Source organism: Gossypium raimondii, chromosome 5 (assembly GCF_025698545.1).
Source record: "Gossypium raimondii isolate GPD5lz chromosome 5, ASM2569854v1, whole genome shotgun sequence".
NCBI lineage: Eukaryota > Viridiplantae > Streptophyta > Magnoliopsida > Malvales > Malvaceae > Gossypium > Gossypium raimondii.
Window position 1 is genome coordinate 25,022,516 of NC_068569.1, and position 24,385 is coordinate 25,046,900.

General features: G+C 31.1%; 2 protein-coding genes across 4 annotated transcripts; both read right to left on the reverse strand.

The window, feature by feature from the left end:
• Positions 1–6,983: 6,983 nt before the first annotated feature.
• Positions 6,984–8,011, reverse strand: LOC105771349 (NDR1/HIN1-like protein 6). The gene has a single exon (XM_012592782.2). The coding sequence runs from the start codon at positions 7,924–7,926 to the stop codon at positions 7,150–7,152; it is 777 nt and encodes a 258-aa protein (XP_012448236.1). The 5' UTR covers positions 7,927–8,011; the 3' UTR covers positions 6,984–7,149.
• Positions 8,012–9,783: 1,772 nt separating this feature from the next.
• Positions 9,784–14,705, reverse strand: LOC105770327 (probable alkaline/neutral invertase D). 3 transcript variants are annotated; one of them, XM_012591476.2, is made up of 6 exons: positions 14,500–14,703; positions 14,371–14,389; positions 13,384–13,779; positions 12,423–12,854; positions 10,861–11,419; positions 9,784–10,432 (listed from the first exon to the last, which is right to left on the reverse strand). In XM_012591476.2, exons 3-6 carry the CDS (start codon positions 13,768–13,770, stop codon positions 10,137–10,139), a joined length of 1,674 nt encoding a protein of 557 aa, XP_012446930.1. In that variant the 5' UTR covers positions 13,771–13,779; positions 14,371–14,389; positions 14,500–14,703; the 3' UTR covers positions 9,784–10,136. The 3 variants fall into 3 exon arrangements, with proteins under 3 accessions (XP_012446930.1, XP_052487426.1, XP_012446928.1); XM_052631466.1 differs by having other exon boundaries at positions 14,371–14,705; XM_012591474.2 differs by lacking the exon at positions 14,371–14,389 and having other exon boundaries at positions 14,500–14,702.
• Between the last annotated feature and the right edge of the window lie 9,680 nt (positions 14,706–24,385).

Consider the following 24,385-nt stretch of genomic DNA (forward strand, 5'->3'; position numbering starts at 1 on the left):
ATCCAGTAAGTTAGGACACAATGTCTCAAATTCCCGATATGCGAATGAATGCCAAAATTTTACTTATTTAAAAGATTATTTTATTATCTCGGGTTTGGAAAAACGAATCATGCCCAGTAAGTTAGGACACGATCTTTTCTTAATTCCCTAGATCGTTTTAAAATTTGAGTTTGAAAAGATTCGTGTATTTAGATTTATTATAAAAATCGAAACCCAGTAAGTTAGGGTACAATTTTTTCGAATCTAAACACGAAACGCCATTTTTTAAACAAATGTTGTTGTCGAATGAAATGAAATACGAAAACCACAGTAAAAATGCGAAAGCTGATAAAATCATAATGCACGCAGAAGTATGAAAATGATGCGGGCAATAGCAGCAATACAAAATAAATAGAAGTCATACTTACAATTATAGAAAAACATTACATATACAAATAAATTAAAATATTTATTCAAAATAATATAGAAAATGAAATAAATGAGCAATAAATACAAAATAAAACAATAGTAAGGAATAGAAATATAATGCATATATATATACGTATATTGAAATTATAAAGTACAAAAAATACATATAAGCAGGTATTAATGTGTTTATGAAAATGAAAATATGGATATATACATATATATATATATATATAAATAATTTAAAATGTATGAAAATATGTAAGTGCATATAAGTTATAAAAATAGGTACGTATGTATATGTATATATAGATTATAAAAGGGTGGGTACATATATAGGTATGCGTGTACATACAAATATAAAAGGTTATGGGAACATATATGTACATAGAGCATAAAGTATCAAATATAAATAATATATAAGTACATATATACAAAAACAAATAAAGATATGTACGGATACATTGTAAAACAAATAAAAATATGTGTAAACATATGTAATACAAAAGCCTGTATATTATAAAAGACATATGTACATATATATATAAATAGCAACACCTAAAGTTTTAAAAAGGGGTACGAGTAAATGAATAATAGTTATTAGTAATAATAACGTTAATAATAATAATAATAATAATAATAATAATAATAATAATAAATGATAATATATTAAAGAAAATGATGAAAATGTTAAAAAGGGGACTAAATCGGAGTAAAGTCTAAAATATGGGTCGGAATCGAAATAAAAACAAAAAGGGACTAAGTTATGTAACGCACCGAAATACAGGGGACCAAAATGATAAATACCCCGAAGCTGCAAAACGCTACGCTTAGACGTGGACTAAAATGAACCAAGAATAAAAATTTGTGGCTGAATCGAAAATATGCGGAAAACTTCCATGGAAGCGCTATAAAATCAAAAGGACTAATTGCGAAAATATTCCATTTTAAGAAAGCACGCGGATCCTACCCTGGGTCGGGTCACACGCGCGGGTTGAGGGCCTTTAAACGGCGCCGTTTCGTTTAGGGTATTTAAAACCAATTTTCCTTAAAAAAATTCATTTCTAGGGTTTCCTTTTTTAAAAAACTGCAGAAGAAAGAAAAAAGATCATTCTTCTCTCAACTCCCCCCATCGTCGGTCAAATGGGCCACCGTCGACCCCGCCGTGAGCGGTGGTCAGAAGCCCAAACGTCGGTCTTTTAAACCCTGCTTCAAGGACCAACTGAAGACCAAGTCTTCATGGCCTTGGGGTCGCGAGAGAAAAATCAAATCGCTGCCTTCCCCGCCCAATTTCGGTGACCCGAAGTAGGACTCCGGCGACGACGCTTGCGAGGCGATTCAGGTAAGGTTCTTTCTCCCCTTTTTTTTTTAAAAAATAAATAAGTAAATAAATAAACCCTAAATAAATGGTGACCTTTCGGCCTCAACGCCCCTTCAATCACGGTCCAAGCGAAACCTTAAAGGCTTTCGTGACCCCGACGAACGGAGAAGATCTCCGACGGTGGTCTATGGCCGATCCTCAGGTACGTTTCAAAACCTCTTTTCTATATTTATTTTGGTTATTATTCTTATCTATAACAGTGTAAAAAAGCATAATAAAAAAAGAAGCAGAGGCGCGAAGTAAAAAAATCAACCTTGATACTTTGATTGCTTTCGTTCTCTGTTTTTATTCCTTTTTTTTCAGATTACATTTTTCTTCAGGCTTTATAGCCGATTACAAAGGTTCTCTCTTTTTCTCTGTGTTTTTGTCCTCTTTTGGCTTTGTTTTGCAGGGTTAGGCAAGGTCAACGGAGGTGACCTTGCCATTTCGGTGCAAAGGGGAGGCAGACCTCGGGACGAAGCACCTCGGGTGGCCCGAAAAGGGGGGAACGGCGCGAGAGGGGAGGGAACCCTAGGGTTCTCTGGTGTTTGCTTGATTTTGGGCTCCAATGAGCCTTCTATGTTTTTTAGAATTTGGGCCGTTTTAGGTCTGTTGTAAATGGGTTATTTAATTTTGGGCCCGGGCTTAAATTGAGTCCTACATTATGAATGATATTTTGTGCAAATAACCAATTTGCAAAGGGTATGAGAATGAGGTATAGTTGTTATGCTTGTATGTGTGGCTTACATATATTTGATGTATTGTGGTTGTGGTAACTTTGTTAGTTATTTTGATTTGGTATTGCTTGAATGAGTTGATGAATTACATAAATGTGTATTTTGAGATTAAATTGTATATAATTGTGGTACCAATGAAGGTACATCGGTTAGGCACATATTAGGTTGGTTTTGATGTGTTTTTGACCCGATTAATGTCAATTTTGATTTTGTATTTTAGTTAGTATTTGAGTTTCTTAAGGTCCAAGCAATTTGATTATGTTTGTATTAATGTTTGATTTGAATGATTTACTATTCCGTCGTCCTGTAATACTCCATAACCTTATTTTGACAACGAATACGGGTTAGGGATGTTACAATTTACTATTGTCAGACTGAGGAGGCCTCAAAATTTAGAGGAAATCTCATTTTTCCTTAGAAATTTTTTAAAAATTTAATTAGGCCTTCTCAACATTTTTGAAAATTTTCAATTCTTCCTTAAATTTTTTTTAATTTTAATTAAACTCTCTTAATTTTTTTTAAAAAAATTCTCATTAAACTTATAAAATTTTTGAAAATTTTATTAGGCCCCAAAATTTAGTCCCAAGATCTACCATTGACTATTATTATTATAAAATTAATTAGAATGTATTGACCAATCAAAAACCTTTTAAACTTTGAATTTTTGGGACATACTTTCACATTTAAAATATAAAACTAAAATATAATAATAATAAAATTCACTCACTCAATTATCAAAGAAAAAAATCCCCACTCAACCTTCAGTTTCTTTTTTCTTGTTAATTTTGGTTTTATTGAATGATGTATTTTATTTGTGGAGTTTATTAATGAGTATTTTATATAATTGATGAATATTTTATATTTAAATTTTATTCAGGATAATTTATTTGATATTTCTAAATATTTTCATATACAACAAGACATCGAAACGAATCGGTACCAAAACTTATCAGTTCTAGTAGAAAAATAATGCGATCACCGCATGCAAAGATCTTGATTATTTTAGGCAAAAGAGAAAATATGAGAAGGTAGAAAATTAAAACAAATAAAATAAATTGAATTTATTTTGTTTTTTAATTTATTAATATTATATAATTTTCTTATAAGTAATTTTCAAATATAATATATTAATTATATAAATATAAAATGAAAATATTTTATACTTTAAAGAATATTATTTTAACACACTTACAAATAATATTTTGTTTAACTTTTAATTATATTTAATATAGTAAATTATAAGAAAAATTAATACAATATTTATATATTTTAGTTTTATCCAATGTTATTTATAAATTTTGTATTAATTTATTTTATATTTTATTATTAAATATAATTAATTTACATTTATATAAAATATATTTTTTTATAATTATACGGTAAAAATGTTTTTTTTTTCTAGTTACTCCTTGCGTATTCCCTATCAGTATTTTATCCAACCAAATATTGTAATTGTTGAAGGTAGTGTTTAGCTATCCATGGTTCTCTTTTATCTATGGTCCTTCCTTTTGTTTGCTTAAAGATGGAAAATTATGTTATAACAGCACCATCAGAGGAATTAGAAGTTGTTTTTAAAGTTTTCTTTCATCTTTTGGAAATTTGAAGAACATTGAGATGGTTTTAAGTCGAATGTTTGATAATACAATCATTGCCATGGATATTGGGTTGCCCTGCTGGAATGTAATAACATTGTACTTTGCATCTTTAGTTTTGCTGTAGCTAAATGTTTCATTAACAAGATTGAGAATTTTCCAGTTTTCGTTTTCCTTTTTGGACATCTACTTTTCATCCTTTATTACAGGGAAATAGAGAGTGAAGCCTCTGAAAGTGGATAAATATAAAATAATTGCAGTAGTGGACATTTCGAGTAGCAATGGCTCTTGGAGGCAGTGCTTGCAAAGAAGTCGTTGAGGCTCATTCCCCTGTTGCAGATAATGACATAGCTTCAACAACATTTGTGAGTAATACTACTAGTACTACTACAACAACGAAAAGTGCTGTTAGTATGGTTGGAAAACATGGAGCACGGGGGTGTCTTAAGGCGGAGGCCTCCAAGGGAGAATGTGCAATCGAAGAAATCTAAGCCCTCCAATGCATGAGTGCAAAGAAAGGAGTGAATTAAGTGTCCACATCGTGGAAGTAAAGGAACCGAGAGTGAAGGTTATGAGAGTTGCGATGGTTGAGAGAAGCCGAGGGTAGAAGTTGTGGCATAGTGACCCCAAAGAAGTCACTCACGTAGAAGGCATCGATACATATAATCAACAACGAGGGCATTGCTAGAACGAGTGGGGAGAATATCACGAACTACCCATGAATAAAGCTATCCAAAGAACTAGATCAAGTCTGAAATGATGCAAGCACAAGAAAACCGAGTCAAAAGATTCTTGGATTATCCCGAAAGACTTTAGAACTCTAGAGAAGGGACTAAATCTTTGTAGAACTAATTAGAATTAAGCTAGTTGTCATTGGAACCAAGCCTAAAGCTGCACGTGGCCTGTTATACATATAATCAGTTATTTACTCAGGATTGAGATAAGTCGCACAAAAACCCAAACCCAATAGATTGAAGTCGAATGTTTTAGATAATGTCCTTGAGAAAGAGGTGTTAGATCGAATTTGTCAAAATTAACTTATAAATTTTTAGGAGAGCCAAATTGCATTTTTCTTTTTTAAAAAGTTTAAATCATAATTTTATCATTTTAGGAGGGATAAAATATAATTCTATAATATATTAATATATTAATTTATAAATTTATAATTTTTCTGATTTTAGAAAGGCTTAAGTGCAATTTTTCATTTTAAGAAAGGTAGGTTGGCCTGTGTGTCACGACTTTTCGTCGTGCAATCCGTGCAATTTGAGGCAATTTCTTCGATTCCAATGAACCTAAATCAGCCTAATTTTCAAAATTGAGAAGACACTGAAATAAATCGAAAGCAAACTCAGAAAAAGAAGAAACTACGAACAAAGAAAACCACAAAAAATGAGTGCACACTAAGTGTTTGATTAAATACTATCAATATATATTTCTTTTAACTTAGAAAGGATGAGGTGGTTGCAAATGAAGGAAGACATCTATTTATAGTTAAACTCTTCAAATTCAACGGTACAGATTAATTTACATCAACAGCTAAAATTAGTTTTCATCTATACAATAAGAGAGTCTTACGGAATTTAAATTCTATACATGTTTATCCTTTAAGATTTACAAGAATTATCATGATAAAATACAATTTACTGGAGTCTTTCAATTCAACCAAGATTCAAGTGATGGGTTTTTGCTTATATTCCACGAATCGGGTCAATTTAAGTAAATCAAATGAGTCCCAATTCATTTGTTGATGTCTACGGAACTTTCTATGCGAATTGGTTACGAGTTTTGATCCTCCGCCTGTGATATTGACCCGTGAAGGAGGATGTTATTTAATTTAAAGGGAGTCATTCGGGTAAATTTTTTGTTGGCCGACACTTATCTGCAATTTCGGATGGCTGCTGGGATGCTCAATTTCATTTGGAGTTTAGAGATCTGCCGTGGTAAACTATGTTATAGTAACCTGGAAAATATGAAAATAAAGGTGTGTAAGGCTAATTGAGCAAAAAACCTGTAACAGCTTTGATTTTGTCCTAAGTTTTAATGACTTTTTGAGATATGTAAGGGGAAGCAGAGGACATAGCAAGGGGTTGGGATGGTGTTTACCACCGAGAGGGGAGGACTAAATGAAACAAGAATGCTGCTGTTGATAATAATTCAGGTGTAGCAGCAACGGGTGGTCTACTTCAATGGGTATAATCAGGGTCTTGGTTTTGGTCGAAATGTTGGGCCTGGACCCGTGCTAAAAGTAGAGCTTCTGTCAGTAATGGATGGCTTGGCAAATGGATTTAGGAAGATCATTTTAGAGAGTGATAGCTTTACAGGCTGTGCAGTTGGTTATTTCTGTGTCAGCTTGGATAATACCTACAACATGATGTGCTGCGATGGCGGTGGGAGATGGGAGTGAGACGAGAATAATCAACCTGCTGCCAAGTTTTCTATGAAGGTGATTGCAGCGTTGATGGTCTATGAATGGAGATGGTCCTTGCTGTCAAATGATACTGTTGGTTATGTTGTTCAATCATTTTGTTCCGCTGAGTATATTTGAGTATGCACAAGTGAATTGAAGAGTACAAGATGTCACTTCGTAGCATTTATTTGGCAAGGAGGACAAATCCAAGCCTGGGAACGGAATCTATTTTCTCTTAAATCATTTTGGCTTTAACATTCAATATTTAGTCAATACTATTCGAAGCTCTGACCCATTTTAAAACAACAATTTTGGTTTTAAAAATTGCTTTCTGAATCTAATATTTTTGTCATCACTCCCAAATTTCGGATTTTGAACAGAATAGGATATTACTATTATGATCTTCAACACAAAAAAGAAAAATGGTAATACTATTGTATAATATATAGGTCTAGAAGTAAATAAGAAATTACAGAGCTAGGTGCAAAGAAACCAGTGTTTTTATTTTATAATATGGAGGACAAAACCTCATAAAAATCCTCCATTCTTATGGCAATACCAATATTAAAGAAAATAAACAAAAAAATGTGGATCAAGTAATATAAATGATATATTATATCCCAACCCCCATGGCCGTAGTTATAAACTCTAAAGTCTAAGCCTAAAGCTGCAACTACTGCTGGAAATTCTGATGGCATTGTTAGCAGATAAAGCATTCACCACAAGGCGGCACCTAATCCTGAACTTCATTTTCATGAGCTTTAAGCTCCCAAGCTTAACCCTCACAGTCTGTTTAGCCCTCAGCCTCAAAGGTATGTTCCCCGTCATCTGCTGCTGCTGTTGCAGTGCCGTCAGCAACACTGTACCGTTCTGGACTTGCCCTGTCATCGGCAATACCAGCACGGTCGTGTTCCGATGACCTTGGTAGAATTTGGGTAACGCCCCTTCACATAGTTGGGTTTCATTGTACCATACGGTTATATGACTACCTCCGTCATAATATATTCCGATTCTTTTATTGGGGTTTCTGGCGGTGATGTTAACATCGAAGCTAGCAGATAAGCTGGAATTCACTGAGCTGAGATCGAACTGCGTAACCCGCAGGCCGTCGATAGAATACTTGGGTAGCTTTGGTCGGAAAACAAGGAATAAGATGCCGACGATAATCCCCAGAATGACGATCAGAAGCAAGAGAAGAGACAGCGTCCAACACATGCACCTGCAACAACAGCTTCTTCTTTTCTTGGGAGCTGTCGAATGCTTAACAGGAGATGGGCCATGGGACTGGGAGTTGAGTGGATGTTGCTCGACAGGGTCACCGGTATCGGATTTAGAAGTGGCTAGAGGAACCAAGGGAGCACTGGGGGAGGCTTCTGGCGGCGCTTCCACGTCTGGGACGGGATGGATTTTCTGTTGGTCCGCCATTGATGATGTACTCAATTCAATTCAATTCAATTCAAGCCTCTAAGGGAAGGTAACCATATAAATTATTTTTGTAAAATGAACCTTGAGAAAAATAGAATTAATATAGAGCAGGGGAAGGAAGCTATTGATTAAGTCATACGATAGAAGCTTCCTTTATTTGACTTTTTTCCAAATGACGAAGTTTTGATCCAAATATTCACCTAATGGTCCGCATTCATATTACAATCCTTTTGTAATTAAAATATATATTATATTTAATAATTTCTTTGGATGAAATATTTACAATTATTTATATTTCCTTTTAATTATTAAATAAGAAAATATTGTGTTTTAGCTTGTTCAATTCATATCCTCTCATATTGATAACAATACCGTATCAATTCATTATTTTATTAAAATTTTTAATACAACATAAATTACCATCTCACATAAAAAATTTGTGAGTTAGAAACAGATTGGGAATTCAGAATTGTTATAAAATTGACTGTAGACCAAGTTGAACCACGTGGATGGTAAATCAGCACTAATTTTATTTTTATATTTTTGAATTTGGGAAATCAGCACATAGACTTCGGATTTGTTAAAGGTTGGACATCAGGTTTTTCATATGATAATAATCATAATTCTAATGGTCAAAATTTTCTATTAATCCTTGTCTTATAAAAATGTTTTAAATTTAGTCCTCGTACTTTAATTTGATCAATTTTAGTCCTGTACTTTTCAAATTTTGAAATTTTAATTTTGGCTGTTTGTTTAAATTCAATTACTAGTTATGCAATACACATACTGTTGTAGATTGTTAATCCATTAATTAATTTTTTAGTGAGAAATATGTGGAAATAATAAGCATATGATAATATGTTTAACACATCGATTTAGAAATAAAATAAAATTAATTCAATGAATTTAACAGTTATCATATGGTGATAACTAAAATTTAAAAAGCACATGGCATAAAAATAACCAAATTAAATTGTAGTAATTCACAATTTTTACAAAGTATAAGGACTAATAGCAGAATTTAACAAATTATAATAGTCAAATTGGACAAAATAGAAGCCTGTACTTGAACTAATGACACATATCGAACTTAATGTTGAAAAAAGGAATAAAAAGTAGAGAAAATTACAAAATATTTGTTGAGGATGGCATCAACTACTTGGAAGGGGGAGCCATAACTCAAAGGAGCCGCCTTCAAAATTGAATATTTAGGACAATCTTTGATGAATAGCTTTCTTTTGGGGATTTTCTTCTGTGGTTCCATTTTATGTTATTATTTATTTAACATCTTTAGCTTTTATTTAAGTGGAAAACGAAGACCATGATGTCATGACTCTTAATAAAAGCTTGCTTCCATTTTCAACTTTGAATATTTTTCATTATAAGGTTTAGTACTTTTCAGAAGGATAGCATGACATTTCATAATTCAAGTTTAAAATAATGAGTCGAATATAAATAGAATTGCAAGCTTAATGTTTAACTTTAAGGAATAAAATTTCTTAAGCTTCAAGTAACTTTTAATAATTTCGGTTTAAACCCAAATTAATAAATAATTATAGACATGATTTAATATTCGTGATGAATAATGTGGATTCGAATATTTACAAATATTTAACTTATTTCAGTATTTGTACAGTTTTTTATCAAGTTCAGACATTCAACAAATAATTTCATTAATTCAAATTTGGACTATAAACGAAATCTAGTTTTAAAGTAAATTGGAATTTGGAGAAGTGTATGTTGGAGATAGGTCACTTGGCATGGTAAAAAGCAAAATGTTGTTTAAAGTAGTGCAGAGGCTGATATTTAGATCAGTTGCTCATGGAGTTTGTGAAGTGTTGGGGATTACAAGGTGTATTGGGACAGCAAAGTAGCAATCTCCATTGTTCGTAATCAAAATTTTCATGATAGAACTAAAAACATTAAAAGTTGATACATCCAGTGTTGTATTCATTTTTCTTTCTTAGATAGACAAAATTTTCTTTGCCGTTTCGGCCTTAAAAATCTGACCCTGAAACAGCAAAATGTATCATTTTATTATAAATGTAAAGAAAAACCAGCTACTATACACAAATAATCCAACTTTTGATCATACCCTAAATAGGCAAATGCCAAAGAATAGTGTTATAATGAAATTTGAAGGTCCTCTTACCTTCCGTCTGTTTTGTCCCCTCTACTCATCCACGTTTTGTTTTGTTAGTTTAGAGTGTTTAGCAATTCCAGGAAGATGATCTCTTTATCATTGGCTTCCTCTGTTTGTCCTCTTCCAAAGCGATCATCCCCAAGTGTGATGGATCCTCTAGCATCATTTTCGCCACTAAATATCCAGCTATTGACCATGTCTGGTACTTCCTTGCTTGTTTGCCGATAAATCTCCCGAGTTTTCCGTCATAATATTCTGGCCAGCCATCTTTCAACAAACGTGTCTCCGCAAGATCAATTGCCTGCCTTGCAATTTGTGGCCTTCCCGTTTTGATGCAAGCAGCTGTTAGCAACCACAAAAGCACTGCGTATACGAAATAGTGGAAAATTGCAAACGGTCACATTCTAACATCCAATAATTCTAATAAGAAAGGTGATAATAAACTCAGCAATATCTTCAGTTGGAAAAATGCAGATGAAAATGTTAATACATCAGTAGCCTCATGATTCCTAGTTCATGACTGTTGAATGTCAAATACAGATACTTCAAGAAAAAAGAAGAGTTGAAACAACATAAATCCCACTCATCTAAATGGCAACAACTACTTTCTACCAGCTTCATAGTTTAACAAAATACCAACAATAAATTTCTAGTTAATAACAAACAATAATAAATTGTTTTGTCAATAAGACAACATGAGTTACCCATAAAACAAATAACTTCGGTTCTTATAAGATCAAAAGCACTATAATGGTGAAGATAGATAATAGATTAGAGAATGATGGTAATACCTGGCCAAGATCCTCCATTGTGATAACTCCATCTTGTGTTCTTAGGGTCACAACCGGTGACAATTCGCCATTCATGTTTTTCTATTGCAGGATAAGCTATTTTTAAAGGCATTTCTCCAACAAGTTCATCCCAACGGGCTTCAATAAGATCCATAATAGCCACTGATTGCTCTGGTGTTGCAAGAGAAGATAAAATTGCTATACAGTTACCTAAACAAAACCATCGGAAATCCATCCTAGCAGGACTAACATTCCCAATAAAGTAGCCACCACGTGTTGGCATAAAATCAAATATCCAGTCAGGGATAGAATCGGGAATAACATTAAACTTATTTACTGCAGTGTGAGAGTACTCCTCAGTCTTATATCTGTAAATATCATTTAGTTGTTGAAAGTCAAGCCAAAAGTAACTACGCATGTGATAGCTCAAGGCATGTAAACGCTTCTCAATTCTTTCAATGCAATCTTTTCCTTCGGCATCTTGCTTCAGCATTGATAATGCACACCTCAGAGCCATATAGAAAAGCGCTTGAATTTCAATAGGATAACCATAAACATCCTGTAAAATAAGTTCACATCATAATTGGAACAAGCAATTAAGACTCCTTGGTCCCATAAAGGGAAGGACTGGTGACGATAAATACAAAAATATCAATCTCCATCACCTCTGTTTGATTTTCTATTCAGAAAAGAAAGAAAATAAGGAGTTCATAAAGCACTAATGCAAATTAACTTCTTAAGTATTTTTCATCAGCATAAGTCATCAAGTAAGAGGAAAATTTGAAGAATTCATTTAAGATCCATTTACCAATAAAAAAAAAGGGGAAGACAATAGCTAAAAAGATTTCTAGGGAAACATGAATGCAACAATTAGTACTAAAGTACAAGCATAACTTGGTGATCAATCTTCAATAGGCAAATACAATTTAGAATCCAGATACAAATTGTTTCCTTGATGAATATTTAACACCCCAAAATCCCATATTGGAAATTTGTAATGAATTAAGGAATATAAATAGAGACCTAAGTGTAACAATAAGACAAAAACTGTAACACCCAATTGGCCAAAACATACCATACCTCAAAGGTTGGGTCATCACTATAGAAGAACATAAAGAACATTGTTCCTTAATAGTTAATCAAAGCCAAAAGAGCATTTGAGACAAACAATGTATTATTGGTAAACTATGACTATTTTACACATATATTCATATCATATATATGATATTAAATAATGCCAAATTCACTTGCTTGATTGGCTTACCAAGCCTCTACAAGATTGGTTATCAATTAAGAGTATGTTTCTTTATGTCATACTGCTCTATTCTATCTGCTATTCAGCAGTAGCAATAAATAATAATTGGATGTACATTATTTTTTGCATTAATTATCCATATCTATCCAAATTCCAATTTTCATAATGTTAGACACTTTTTATTTCTCAACTTCCTAGCATATCTCACATAAAATAACTACAAGACTGGTAAGGAAACTTAAGAAAAGGAAAGCACACAAAGATGCACAAAATAGAGGGAAAGATTAAGAAGTGAAGGCTGGGTTACCATTCTTCGATCGATCATAGAGCATCCATCAGCACAAAGCAGTGTTGGAAATGTATCAAATCCTTCTGCTAAACACAGAGTAAGTATAAGCCTCATCCCTTTTTGACACTCAGGCCTCTCAGCTAGTGATAAATCCCCAGTAGATTTTGTGTATGCACGGAGCAGAATGATCCACCAGAATCCAGAGTCAACTGGAGCAACTCTTCCAATGGCACTCTCTCCAAAATCAGCAATAATCGTGTCCAATTTACGTACAGGGTCATGTAGAACTTTGAAGCTAGCTGGCATTGCTCCTTCTCCTAGCTTGAACCTATCTACTTTTTTCTCCCACCCTTGAAGTTGTAGAGTCTTCAAGAGAAAGTTCTTGACTATTTCAGGCTCTCCATTCATCAGAAAAGCCAAAGCACTAGGTACAAAATCTCTAACAAAAACCTGAACAAATCAACAATTTATTAAAACATGAACAGTCCAAGAAATTTTCAATATCATAACTCACCAGATGGTAATAGATTTTCGGCATTAAACATAATTGCAGATATTTTGAATTTTCCTCAATCTTTAACTTAAATAAAAATATTTTAAAAACAAAAATGTCAGTGATCATTTAACTTAATCTTCCCATTTTCCCTACCAAACCTCATTTTAACAATCAGGATTCCTAATTCATTTTAAAGTTCAATTATTGTTCATGTTTGGCGTTAAGTTTCACGTAGTCAAATTTATTCAACTTGGACCAAGGTTTGTACCATTAAATGATCTAGTCTCACATTCAATTAAGGCCTGAGTTTGTTATAACCTTATATCCAGGAAAGCTTTCCATTTATGGCCGATTAATTTTAGGATGGATGCTTAACAAATGATCATATTCAATAATAGATGTCATAATTTATAATTTCATAAATACGCAACAAGAATTTCAATACTCCTAAAAAGGATGCCCACTATCTGATGAGAACTTTACCTGATCATAGTTCAAAACTTCCTCGGAAGCATGATCATACGCAGCAATGGTACCAACTGGTTGGCCTCTGAAATACACCAAAGTCCTCCTGAGAGCCTCCCACGCTTCAGCCACAATGGGGTGCGGATCAAAGGAATTTCTATCCCAAGAAGCCGGAGTATCAATACCTGACCTCCCGCAGGGCGAGTGCATGCCCTCATAATTGTCATAACTCCCTCTTGTGAGAATAATAGGGAGCTCACTGAGTGACCTTTCATCAAATGATCTTTGCCTCTCTATGTTAAGCCTCGGCTTATCAAGGAGGCGTGAGAGATCATGATCATCCATTTCAGAGAGGGAACAAATAGAGCTCACATTTCTAAGTCCCATCACTTTAGTCCCATCCATTTTCTTTGTCTAAATTGCACAAAAAATACAACTCTCAAGTTTCAGAAGAAGAGATTTATGCTCAAAAAAGAGAAGATAAAAGGATTAGATCCCAAAATATTTTAGATAACAGCAATACAAGAGTAGCAAAGAAACATTCTTATATAGAAACTGAAATGCTAAGACTATATCTAAAAGTTGATGAAATAAAAGCCTTGCTTTGTTATCCATTCAACAATCATTTGCGCCAATCACGGAAATGGCTTAGTGGCAAACTTGTGTAGGTTTCAAGTTGATTGGCATGAGATCAGGATCCTTGCGTTTTGGAAACCCTTTTCCCCTTCCCATTGAAATGTTATAAAGATGAAACAATCATTTGCCTTTTTGTCACAGTGCAGAGAACAAAATCAAATTTAATCAACAAAATCATCATTTATATGGATATGAGGATAATGGACATTAAATGAATATGTTTTGAGTAATTTACAGCATTATACTTTACTAAAGGAAAACAAATTAATCAAGACTAAGAAAAATTGAAGGAAACAGATTAAGCTGCAGAAAAACCAACAAAGAGTATGAAAAACAAATAAACAAAAGAAATAGTACAGATGAAGTCACCTGAAAAGTAAAACCAGATCTGATAGTCAGCCAAAACATCAAAGAAACAAATCAAAACACCGAAACACCTCCCAAAAAAGGAAAAAGAAAGTAAAGATTCATATAATAATAAGGACAGGAAAAGCAAACCTTTAAGAAAGCAAAGATGTCGGAGAAGTGAAATCTCAGGCAAGCCCAACAGAGATAAAATTACTGAATATTTGGCCGGGAAATGGTCGGAGAAAGGAAAAAACAAAAACAAAAAGGAGAGAAAAGAAAGGAAAATGAAAAAAAGAGAAGAAAAAACAAACATGCCGTGAAGATATGATATTTATAGAGTGAGGGAAAGAAAAGACTTTTGAGAAAGAAAAACAATTGTAGTAATAATTACAACCGTACGACTACCGTGTCTTTCTCTGCCCTTTGAACAACATAAAAAGGAAATGATGGGATGGGACTAAGTTTACCGGTAATAGCCGGTGAAAGCAAGTGTAAAATGTCCCACGCGTTACCCGACAACATTGTTTGGAAATAAAGCAGAAGTTTTATTTTCACCTCTATTTATTTAATACATTTGATTTTCCAATTTTACAAAAAATATATTTTAACTTTTATTTAATTTTTATAATAATTATTAATAATTTTAAATAATTTTTTTTAATTTTTAAAAATTTAATTAATTGTTGACGTAGTATACGTGAATGTCATGTCAACAGAGTTAAGGATATTTATTTTAAATGAATTATTAAAATAATTTTTTTGTAAAGTTAAAAGTTATTTGCATAGGTTGGGTTTGTTTTTCAACTCTTATTGTATTCGTTAAGGTATCTTTCTTATTGATATTGATATGCATGGATGTTGATATATTTTGATATATTGTTTTGGATTAATTGATGTTTATAAATGTTTTTCACACATATATTTATAGTTTAATATTTAGTCATTTAATAAGTTATATGTATTATAGATACATGTAAATATATTTTAATTACATGTAAAAATATTATATGTGTAGTCTAATTTTTAGTTTCTTAATATCAAAATTGTGTACCAACTAATATGAATTGGTACCCACCAATATAAGTCAGTATTGGCTAAAACGGGTTGAAACACATTGAAACAGTTGAAATGCATCAAAATTGAACCTAGACTACTTGGTACCTATTGAAAATAGAAACAGTATGTACTAGTGTCACAAAACTAGAACTTTAGTTTGGCAAACAATGCAGTCTTAGGTAAAAAGTTAGCTTCAAATCTGCCTCAGTTAGCTTAACTCTCGGAAGATGAGAATTCTCACAGAAATTTTCTAATGCACCAAAATAAAACAGAAGCAAACTCAAAATGAAAGAACTAAAAAAGCCACAAAATAATGCACATAACGCGTTTGAATAAATGCTATCAAATTCTCTCAAATATATTTTTAACTCAAGGATGAAGTGATTACAAATGAAGTGCGAAGGCTCTATTTATAGTTAAGGTCCCTCAGATCCAACAGTATAGATGGGATTATACCAATGGCTGGGATTAGTGCCTATCACAAGAGCATTAAAGGATTTAAACTCTCTATATTTTTATCCTTTAAGATAATTATCCTGGTAAAAAAAAGTTACGGAAGTGTTTATAATTCAACTAGAATTCAAGTAGACGGGCCTTAAGTCTCTTTCAAACAATGGGTTAATCATGTCGGGCATGATCCCAAGTGAAAATGAAGAGTTTGAAATATGCGTCTCAATTACGGGTTCCTTTACGCGGCCCGTGACACTAGTCGATATGATTGGTATCGGTATAGTACCGACTACCTCGCTCTTAATTGATTTTGGTTCCTAAATCTAATTTTGGGTTAATCTACTTGGATTCAATGTCTAATTTGTTTCCCTAATTTCTTTTGTTTCACTTTTCTAACGTTCAATTTGGTACCAAAGATTTTTGAATTTAATACTTTGAGTTTTCTTTTTGTGTGTCTTAATTAAGTATTTAAGTTTAGCTTCAATATTCAATTTAGTATTTAAATTTTTTTGTCCCAATTAAGTACTTATGTCTTTTTACTAGAGCATACGAGTCAAATATTCATTAGATCACATAATATCCTTTAGCCTAGATAATGATTAAACATCGAAGCCAAGCTCATATACCAAATTGAGACAAAAAAATCAGGTACCAAATTAATCATTGACATCAAACACATGTAACAAATGGTATATTATTCAAGCCTAAAATAATTAAAAGTTAATTGAAATTTTCTAATTTATTTAGATAATTTTTACATTTTAAATATTTAAAATAAATCTTTAACTTTTAATTTATAGTAAAATAAGCTTCACTTTAATTTATATTTAAATAAATTATTAATAAAAATATTTATTTTAAAATAAATCAGATGAAAATATTATTTTATTTACATGAATTAATTTATTTTTAATATCTTAGTTTTAAGCCTTTTGTAGTCAATTATAATTTCATTTAATTTTGAGTACTTGTCTTTTTAGGTTTGAGTACTTTTGTTAATTCTTTTATTTGCTTTTAAATTTAGATTTATACTTAATCTTTATTCTTATTTACTTAACGCAAAAAAAAATTAATTTTTATCGTCAATAAAATTTTACATTTTAATATATTTAAACAAAGCAAGCCTTTTGGGTTGATGTCCCATTACAAGTTTGGCATAAGAGGATTTCTTTTTCTTTTTCTTTTTTCTACTAAAAGATGGATACATTTAGCTTTACAAGCACCGCTAGCTTTGTCGTGATGTAAGGACGTCATCAAACACATGTAGACTTGTCTTCCAGCTTAAAGTCAATTTAGTCAAGCAATTAACAACTTGATTATTTTCTCTAGGAATATAACACCCCATACCCGGCCTAGACGACAAGGCCAAGTCTAAAGAGTTACATCTAAAATCACACAAAACATAACTTCTGAATCTTAGTTAAAAGTCTTTTCAAAGCAAACCAGAGTTTAACAAACATAACTCGTAGTACAAAAACTAGTATCTTAACCATCATATGTCTTGAAGCTACTGAAAATAAGCCAATGGTAATAATAATAATAATAATAATAATAATAATAATAATAATAATAATAATAATAATAATAATAATAAAGCAGATAAATAGTATGACCGAGCTCCCGATCCGCTGACTCGATTAAGCCTATGGGTTACTTGTAATTCAGTCAACAGAAGAAATGAATTAATGATCTTATAAAGAAATAACTATATGTTCAAATAGATTTAGGTTAGAATCAGTAAAGTCCCAAATTCGAGTTCAGAATAGAAATAGATCCAGTAGGTAAATCATTTAGTTTAACAGAACAAAACAGTTCAGACAGATAGTAAGCTAGATTATTCTCAGATACAGAGTAGATAAGAATAGATGCAGTTTTCATATTCCCCACCGTTACACACCATCTTTGACCAACCCAACACACCAAATAAGGTATTGAATACTCATCCAACCCTACACACCACACAGTGTTGGTATGACACATTCCGATAATTGCATACTAGTTACCGGATCAGAATACAGATACCAGTGATTTAGCCACTATCTCAGAACAGAACACTTCCTCATTTGCTCAATTCCCACCCAATGCAGATGCAAATTTCAAATATTAGCTAATACATAGGCCTACTCGACCGTTCAGATACACTTCATGTTTGTACAGAATAATTAATATCATTAACAGGCATTACACGTAGTACACACACACACACACACACAGATTTCCAGTACTTAGTCTCAGATCACAAAATGACAATTTATATAGTTTAAGTTAGATCGTACGGGCCCCACATAAGGCCTACATTCATTTCAAACAACGCTTGTAGCCCAAGAGAAAAAATTCACATTTTTGGTCCACACGCCTGTGTGATTTCACACGGCCTGGATAGCTGGCTTGTGTGGCTCCACAAGGCCTAACACACGCCCGTGTCACCTGCCCGTGTGGTACTAATTCGCAAACAGTGAGTTACACAGCCTAGGCACACGATCGTGTCTTTAACCCGTGTAAACCCTGCGCTAAAAATCCCCACACACGGTCTAGACACACGTCCGTGTCCTTAGCCTGTGTGTCTCCAATTTATGAACAGTGAGTTACACGGCCTACCATAAAGCCATGTGGCTCACACGGTTTGGCACACGACCGTGTGGCGTTAACAGTTTCATTTTCTGACAACTAAAACTCGAAGAAGAAGGGGTTTTCAGTACCCACCTGATGTAATGTCGGCGCAAGGGCAATCCTGAGACTCCCACAACCTAAAAACAATATTCAATCACTCAATTAACTCAAAAAACACTCGATTAGAGCACAAAACCAAAACTCGTCGAAGATTTTGACACAAACTTCCAATTAAACAACAACAATTCCTTTGCACAGGACAACCAAATCGCGAGAGGCGGATGTTGGGGAAACGTTATCCACGAGACCTCCTAACGGACCACAATCGAACATATAGATAAAGAATTCGGGCGAAATAATCAGAAAATCCACGTTTGACAGAAACAAATAATAGCGAGAGTTAACGAAAATTCAACAATAGAACTTACAAATTTACCTCTCGATCGATGCAACGACAACCTAGAATTCTTAATTTGGCCTGATACAGTTACAAAAACAAGCAAAAAGAAAAAGAACAAGGAAAGAAAAGAAAAGAAAGGAAGAAGGAAAAGAAAAGAGGAAGAAGAAAAGAACTAACATGAAACTAATTTTAAAATTTAAATCAAAACTGACAAACTTCACTAGGCAGCAAAATATTTCCTTAACGCAGAGACTCGAACATAAGTCCAAAAGATATACAAAAGTTTAACCATTGAACCAATATGCTCATTCTTAATATAAAATTGCGCAGAATTAAACTCAAGTTAATAGTTCAAGAGTAGTTTCTAAATGCACAACTTGAACCCCTAACCTCAAACACATACGTAAAGTACATAGTCACAAATACATAAATTTAATTACAATAGAACCCAGCAGTCAAATATTTAAAATTTAGGACATTACAAGGTACATATCTAACCAACCATTGTGCTTCAATTCACAAAACCTATTGAACATGTCTAAGCACCATATATAGTACCTAAATCCAACTGATAGAATAGATCTCAACCTGCTACAAATTTTAGAGCACATAAAAATCATAATACTAAAGAACATAATAAAGAACTTCACTATGAAAACAGTGAATATCAGAGAATTGTAAAGCTGATTTACAAAAATTTAAAAGCTTACTTGTAATATATTATTTGATATTCAAGTTTAACGTGTTATTTGTATTATTTTTTGTCTAATTTAATATATGTATTTTTTTCATTTTGATATTTATGTTCAACAAAATTTATATATTTTAATATTCAAAGGTAACATATTTAACATTTTAGTCTTTAATTTGAATTTTAGGGTTGATTTGATGAAAGGTTTCTAATATTATTAGGTTTGAATTTTTAATTATTTTATTAAGAGAATGAATTTAGTGTTAATTGTGAATTTTTTAATTTTATGTTTAATTTATCAAATACATTCCGATGAATGTTTTTAATTTGAGTTTTAGGATTGATTTGATGAAAGTTAATGGCTAATATTATTAGCTAATTATAAATTTTCAGCAAATCAACTCTAAAACACGAATTAAACACTAAAAATTAATAATGTTTACTTTCATAAATCGAACGCATAAATTTTGTCAAATACAAGTACCACATTAGAAAAAATGTCAAACTCAAGTATCAAATTATGTATTAAGCCTATACAAGTCTATTCAATATATAAGTAATTGAGACTTGCTAACATACTATTTCAATTACAATCAATCTTCCCTTGAAAGCATAAAGAATATCTTCAAATAATTTAAGATGTACCAAACGTTAACTTTTCATCAATTTTGAGGTGATTTGACCAAAAAATGCAAATTTAATGACTAAAAAGGCGAAAAATTAAATAGAGAGCTAAAATGATATTTTCTATAAAGTTGAAGGACCAAAAAATCATTATGCATTTCATTTATAATAACTATATATTATAATTTAGTTTGTACTTCTTTGTATTTGTGGATGAATAGGATTTTTTTGTAAATCAATGGTGTTTTTTCTATAAAAAAGGAATTCCATTTCATTTATAATAAATCATTGGATTATATATAAAAAATCTTTAAACATATAAAAAATTAATTAAGCCCTTGTATTAAATTTGCATCTGATTAAGTCCTTTCCATTAATTAAAATAATCAATTAAGTCCTCGGTTTACGTCATTGACCACGTTGATCATTAAAATAAATTGAGTGACCAATCATATGATGATATGTGTCAACTTCTACTTTAATCTAATATTTTCCTTAAAATAATAAAAAAGAAAAGTATAAAAATTATTAATTATTAATTATTAAAAAATGAAAATTGATATAAACTTATAAAATTTATAAGAATTGTAAAAGATATAAAAATCTAACAAATTATAAAAATAACCAAAATATTTAAGATATTATAAAAACATATTAGAATTCTATAAAAATCATAAAAATAAAAAAATTAAAATTGATATAAATTATAAAATTATAAAAAATCATAAAAACTTAAGTTAAATTAGAATAGTTGATTGGACCGATTAGATCGAAACCAACAAGGGTGTCGTTCTGGAAAAAAACCATTAAACTAATTAACTTGAAAACCGAATAATTGAACCAATTTTTTAATTTTTATTCAATTGATCTAAATGGATCAATTAAATTAATAATCCAATAACTTAACCAATTCAACCACATGTTTAATTCTGAGTGGGGTAGAATTAGAAGCAAACCAAACAATCACTGCAAGAGCATATGGAAATATGCTACAGCTCACACTATCTAGACTTACCTTGTATGCCCACTCATCCATCATTTTTTCTCTATCTTACCCACACTAGCATTCTAATATTTCCTTCTCTTTTTCTTTTCTCCAACAAGTTGTGCATCCTAAATAAGTTCGTAATAACCATGAATCACTATAAGATTATTCTTCAATGTCATAATCAAAGAGATGTTTTTAGCATTTTTTCCCTTCATTTTACTAGGGTCAAATCGTTCTCCACATTGAAAAACCTGTACAACAACGTGACATGCCCACGTATCATTAATCTAATCCACAATACCCTTTCCATATGAATATAATCCCCCTTAATCTGTTTTCTTTTTATAGATGCACAAAAATTTTATCATACTTGCTTCTATTTTCAAATCTCACACGTGTTTATATTATATCGTATTAAATTGTCAAGGTTAGGTAACTCTACCAAATCCTTTAATAAACTAAATTTATTTTTTCTACAGTTCCTAAGACTTATATAGGAAATACGTCTGATTAAAACAAAAACAATATAGCATGTAAAACCCCAAAAAGATGAATAAGAACTCAACTACCTTCCTATGAGCCATCACAAAACAAATTTCTATCATCAAAATTCTAAGTAGTGGTGGTATGCAAAAACGTAAAGAACTGGCAAAACCCATAGTTAATACCACAGTCGATGGTGCATGATAAAAGATAAGCGGCGTGACATAACTGTAGTATTTGAACGGCGCTTGAAATGCATTGTTACATTGTTCTTTTTCTTTTAATTTCTCTTCCTCCATTTATTTGATTGAGTAGATTTGAGCAGGATAAAAAACAGATTCAACAGCTAAAGCTTGTTCGAAAGTTTTGATCTTATTGAGTGCAACCATAGGTAGGAGCTATCAAAATTTTATGATTAATTTAAGAGAGAAAATTAACAAATCAAATCATTTATTTTTTACAATTACAAACATTTTAAAAAATATATTTTTTATAATTTGTATACTTTTTAATACTTTTTACTATTATTTTGAATTTTAAATTTTAAAAATTAATTAATTGTTAGCATTGCATCCATGTGTAATTTATATACATGTCATGTTAACAAAAGTAATAAATATTAACTTTTCATTTATTTTAAGTGATTTCACAAACGGTCTAAACCTAAGAACTAAAAGAATAAAAAATTAAATATAAGACTAAAATAACTTAGTTATATCATCTCTTTATACTGCAAGAGAGTAATGTATAAAGCAAGAGTGGACTTGTTCATTGTCCATTGAATATCAATATAGAAATAAGGCTTTTAGGGCTAAATTTAGAACATAGAGGCGTGTTTGAAAATAACATATAATAAATATTAAAATGTATGGTTTAAAACTAATTAATATAACACATAAAATATGTACGATATTAAAATGGAAAAAATAAAATTCAATCGTGAGTAAAATGTAGTTTAAACACGTAAATACATCATATTAAGAATACCAATAAGTGAACCCAAGTTGTGGTCTATTTGCCAAGTGTTTATCTTCATCAGAAATAGCCTAGGTTTGAACCATCACTTAACAAAAAAAAAAATACTATTAATGAGTACAATTGTTTATCATGGTGTTGTCACAATTTTGAGTCGATATCGAGTTAACTTTTGGCACCAACTCAATCAACATTATTAATACTAAAAATTCTATCACATACGTATGTATGTGAAAATTACCTACTTAGAAAATAGAGGGTGTTTAAAATAATATAAATAAATAATAACATATGAAATATGTATAATATTAAAATGAAAAAATAGATTAAATTGTGAGTGAAATAAAATTTAAACACGTAAATACATTACTAAAAATTCTATCACACACGTATATATGCATGTGGAAACCATTTATTTAGAACATAAATTTATGTTTAAAAATAACATATAGTGAATATATAATGAAATGATCAATATATACAATTAATTGAGGTAATAAAATATGCATAATACAATTAAAATGAAAATATTATATTAAATAAAGCTTTGATTCAATGGTAAAGATTATATTTTATTGATAAAGATGGTAGAAGTTCAAATTCAATCACATTCAAAATTTTTATTGATTTTTAAAAAAATAAAAGATTAACATAACCTTGAATAATATGACTTATTTTATTACGAAGGACATTTTATAATTTTCATAACCGAGTCCCAACTCAGTTATTAAATTATCAAAATGCCCTTATTTTAACAAAGTAATAAATGTTAATTTAAGGATATTTTTTCTTTTAAATAAATATAAAAAATTTAAGTTTGCGATGAGATCTGAACCCAAAACACCAAAAATGCACTCTCCCAACTTTGCCATTTCAACTAAATTAAATAAGATTTAGTTTATAAGTGAATTCTTAATAAATATATGTTACATAATTATTTTCAGTTGGTATGCAATAATTATTTTCAATAAAAATACATAACATTTTATAAAAAATACATACAAAATTATCAAAATATATTTACTTTCTCATTTCCTAATATGATATTTATTTATTAAAATAATACTTTTATAAATAAAATAATTTAAAGAAAAAAATATGAAAACTTAAGCAGATTCAACAACCGTCATGTTCTAGTTGAGTCAAAGATTTACATCCTATGACTGAAAAGAGTAAAAATAAATATCTTTAAGTTATTTTCTAGAACAAATTTACTTCGTTTGAAGTTGAGCTTGCGTTTGAGATTTGTGGTTGGGTCAAAGACTACAATTTTTTTTCCTTTTTCCCAATATAAACATTGTCGATTTGTTTTTTTTAATTTCTCTTCCTCCTTTTATTTTATTGAGTAGATTTGAGGAGGATAAAAAATAGATTCAATAGCTAAAGCTTGTTCGAAAGTTTTGATCTCATTGATGGCAACCATAAATTTTACGATTAATTTAGGAGAGAATGTAAAAAATAGAATGTCGGTAATGATAATATATTACAAAAAAAAGAGAAATAAAAATAAAGAACACAGATTTTTATGTGGAAACTTTTTTGGGAAAAAACCACAGAGGAGAAGAAACTTTACTATGTCGAATTCGAATGATTACAAGAGAAATAGACTATGTCTATTTATAGGCTTGTAAAACCATATTCTAATAGGAGTGTAGTAAGATTGAAACACCTTATTCTAATCAATATCAAATAGATGAAGTTTAATAAGGTTTAAAAACCTTATTCTAAAATAAAATAAAAGAAGTATAATGCTATAAGG

Coding starts and splice junctions, on each gene's coding strand:
- LOC105770327 (XM_052631466.1), bottom strand. CDS start 14,409: ATGTTTTGGCTGACTATCAGATCTGGTTTTACTTTTCAG. Junction 11,420..12,422: donor CTATGATCGATCGAAGAATG/GTAACCCAGCCT, acceptor CTTATTTTACAG/GATGTTTATGGTTATCCTAT. Junction 10,433..10,860: donor CAATGGAGGATCTTGGCCAG/GTATTACCATCA, acceptor TCGTATACGCAG/TGCTTTTGTGGTTGCTAACA.
- LOC105771349 (XM_012592782.2), bottom strand. CDS start 7,926: ATGGCGGACCAACAGAAAATCCATCCCGTCCCAGACGTGGAAGCGCCG.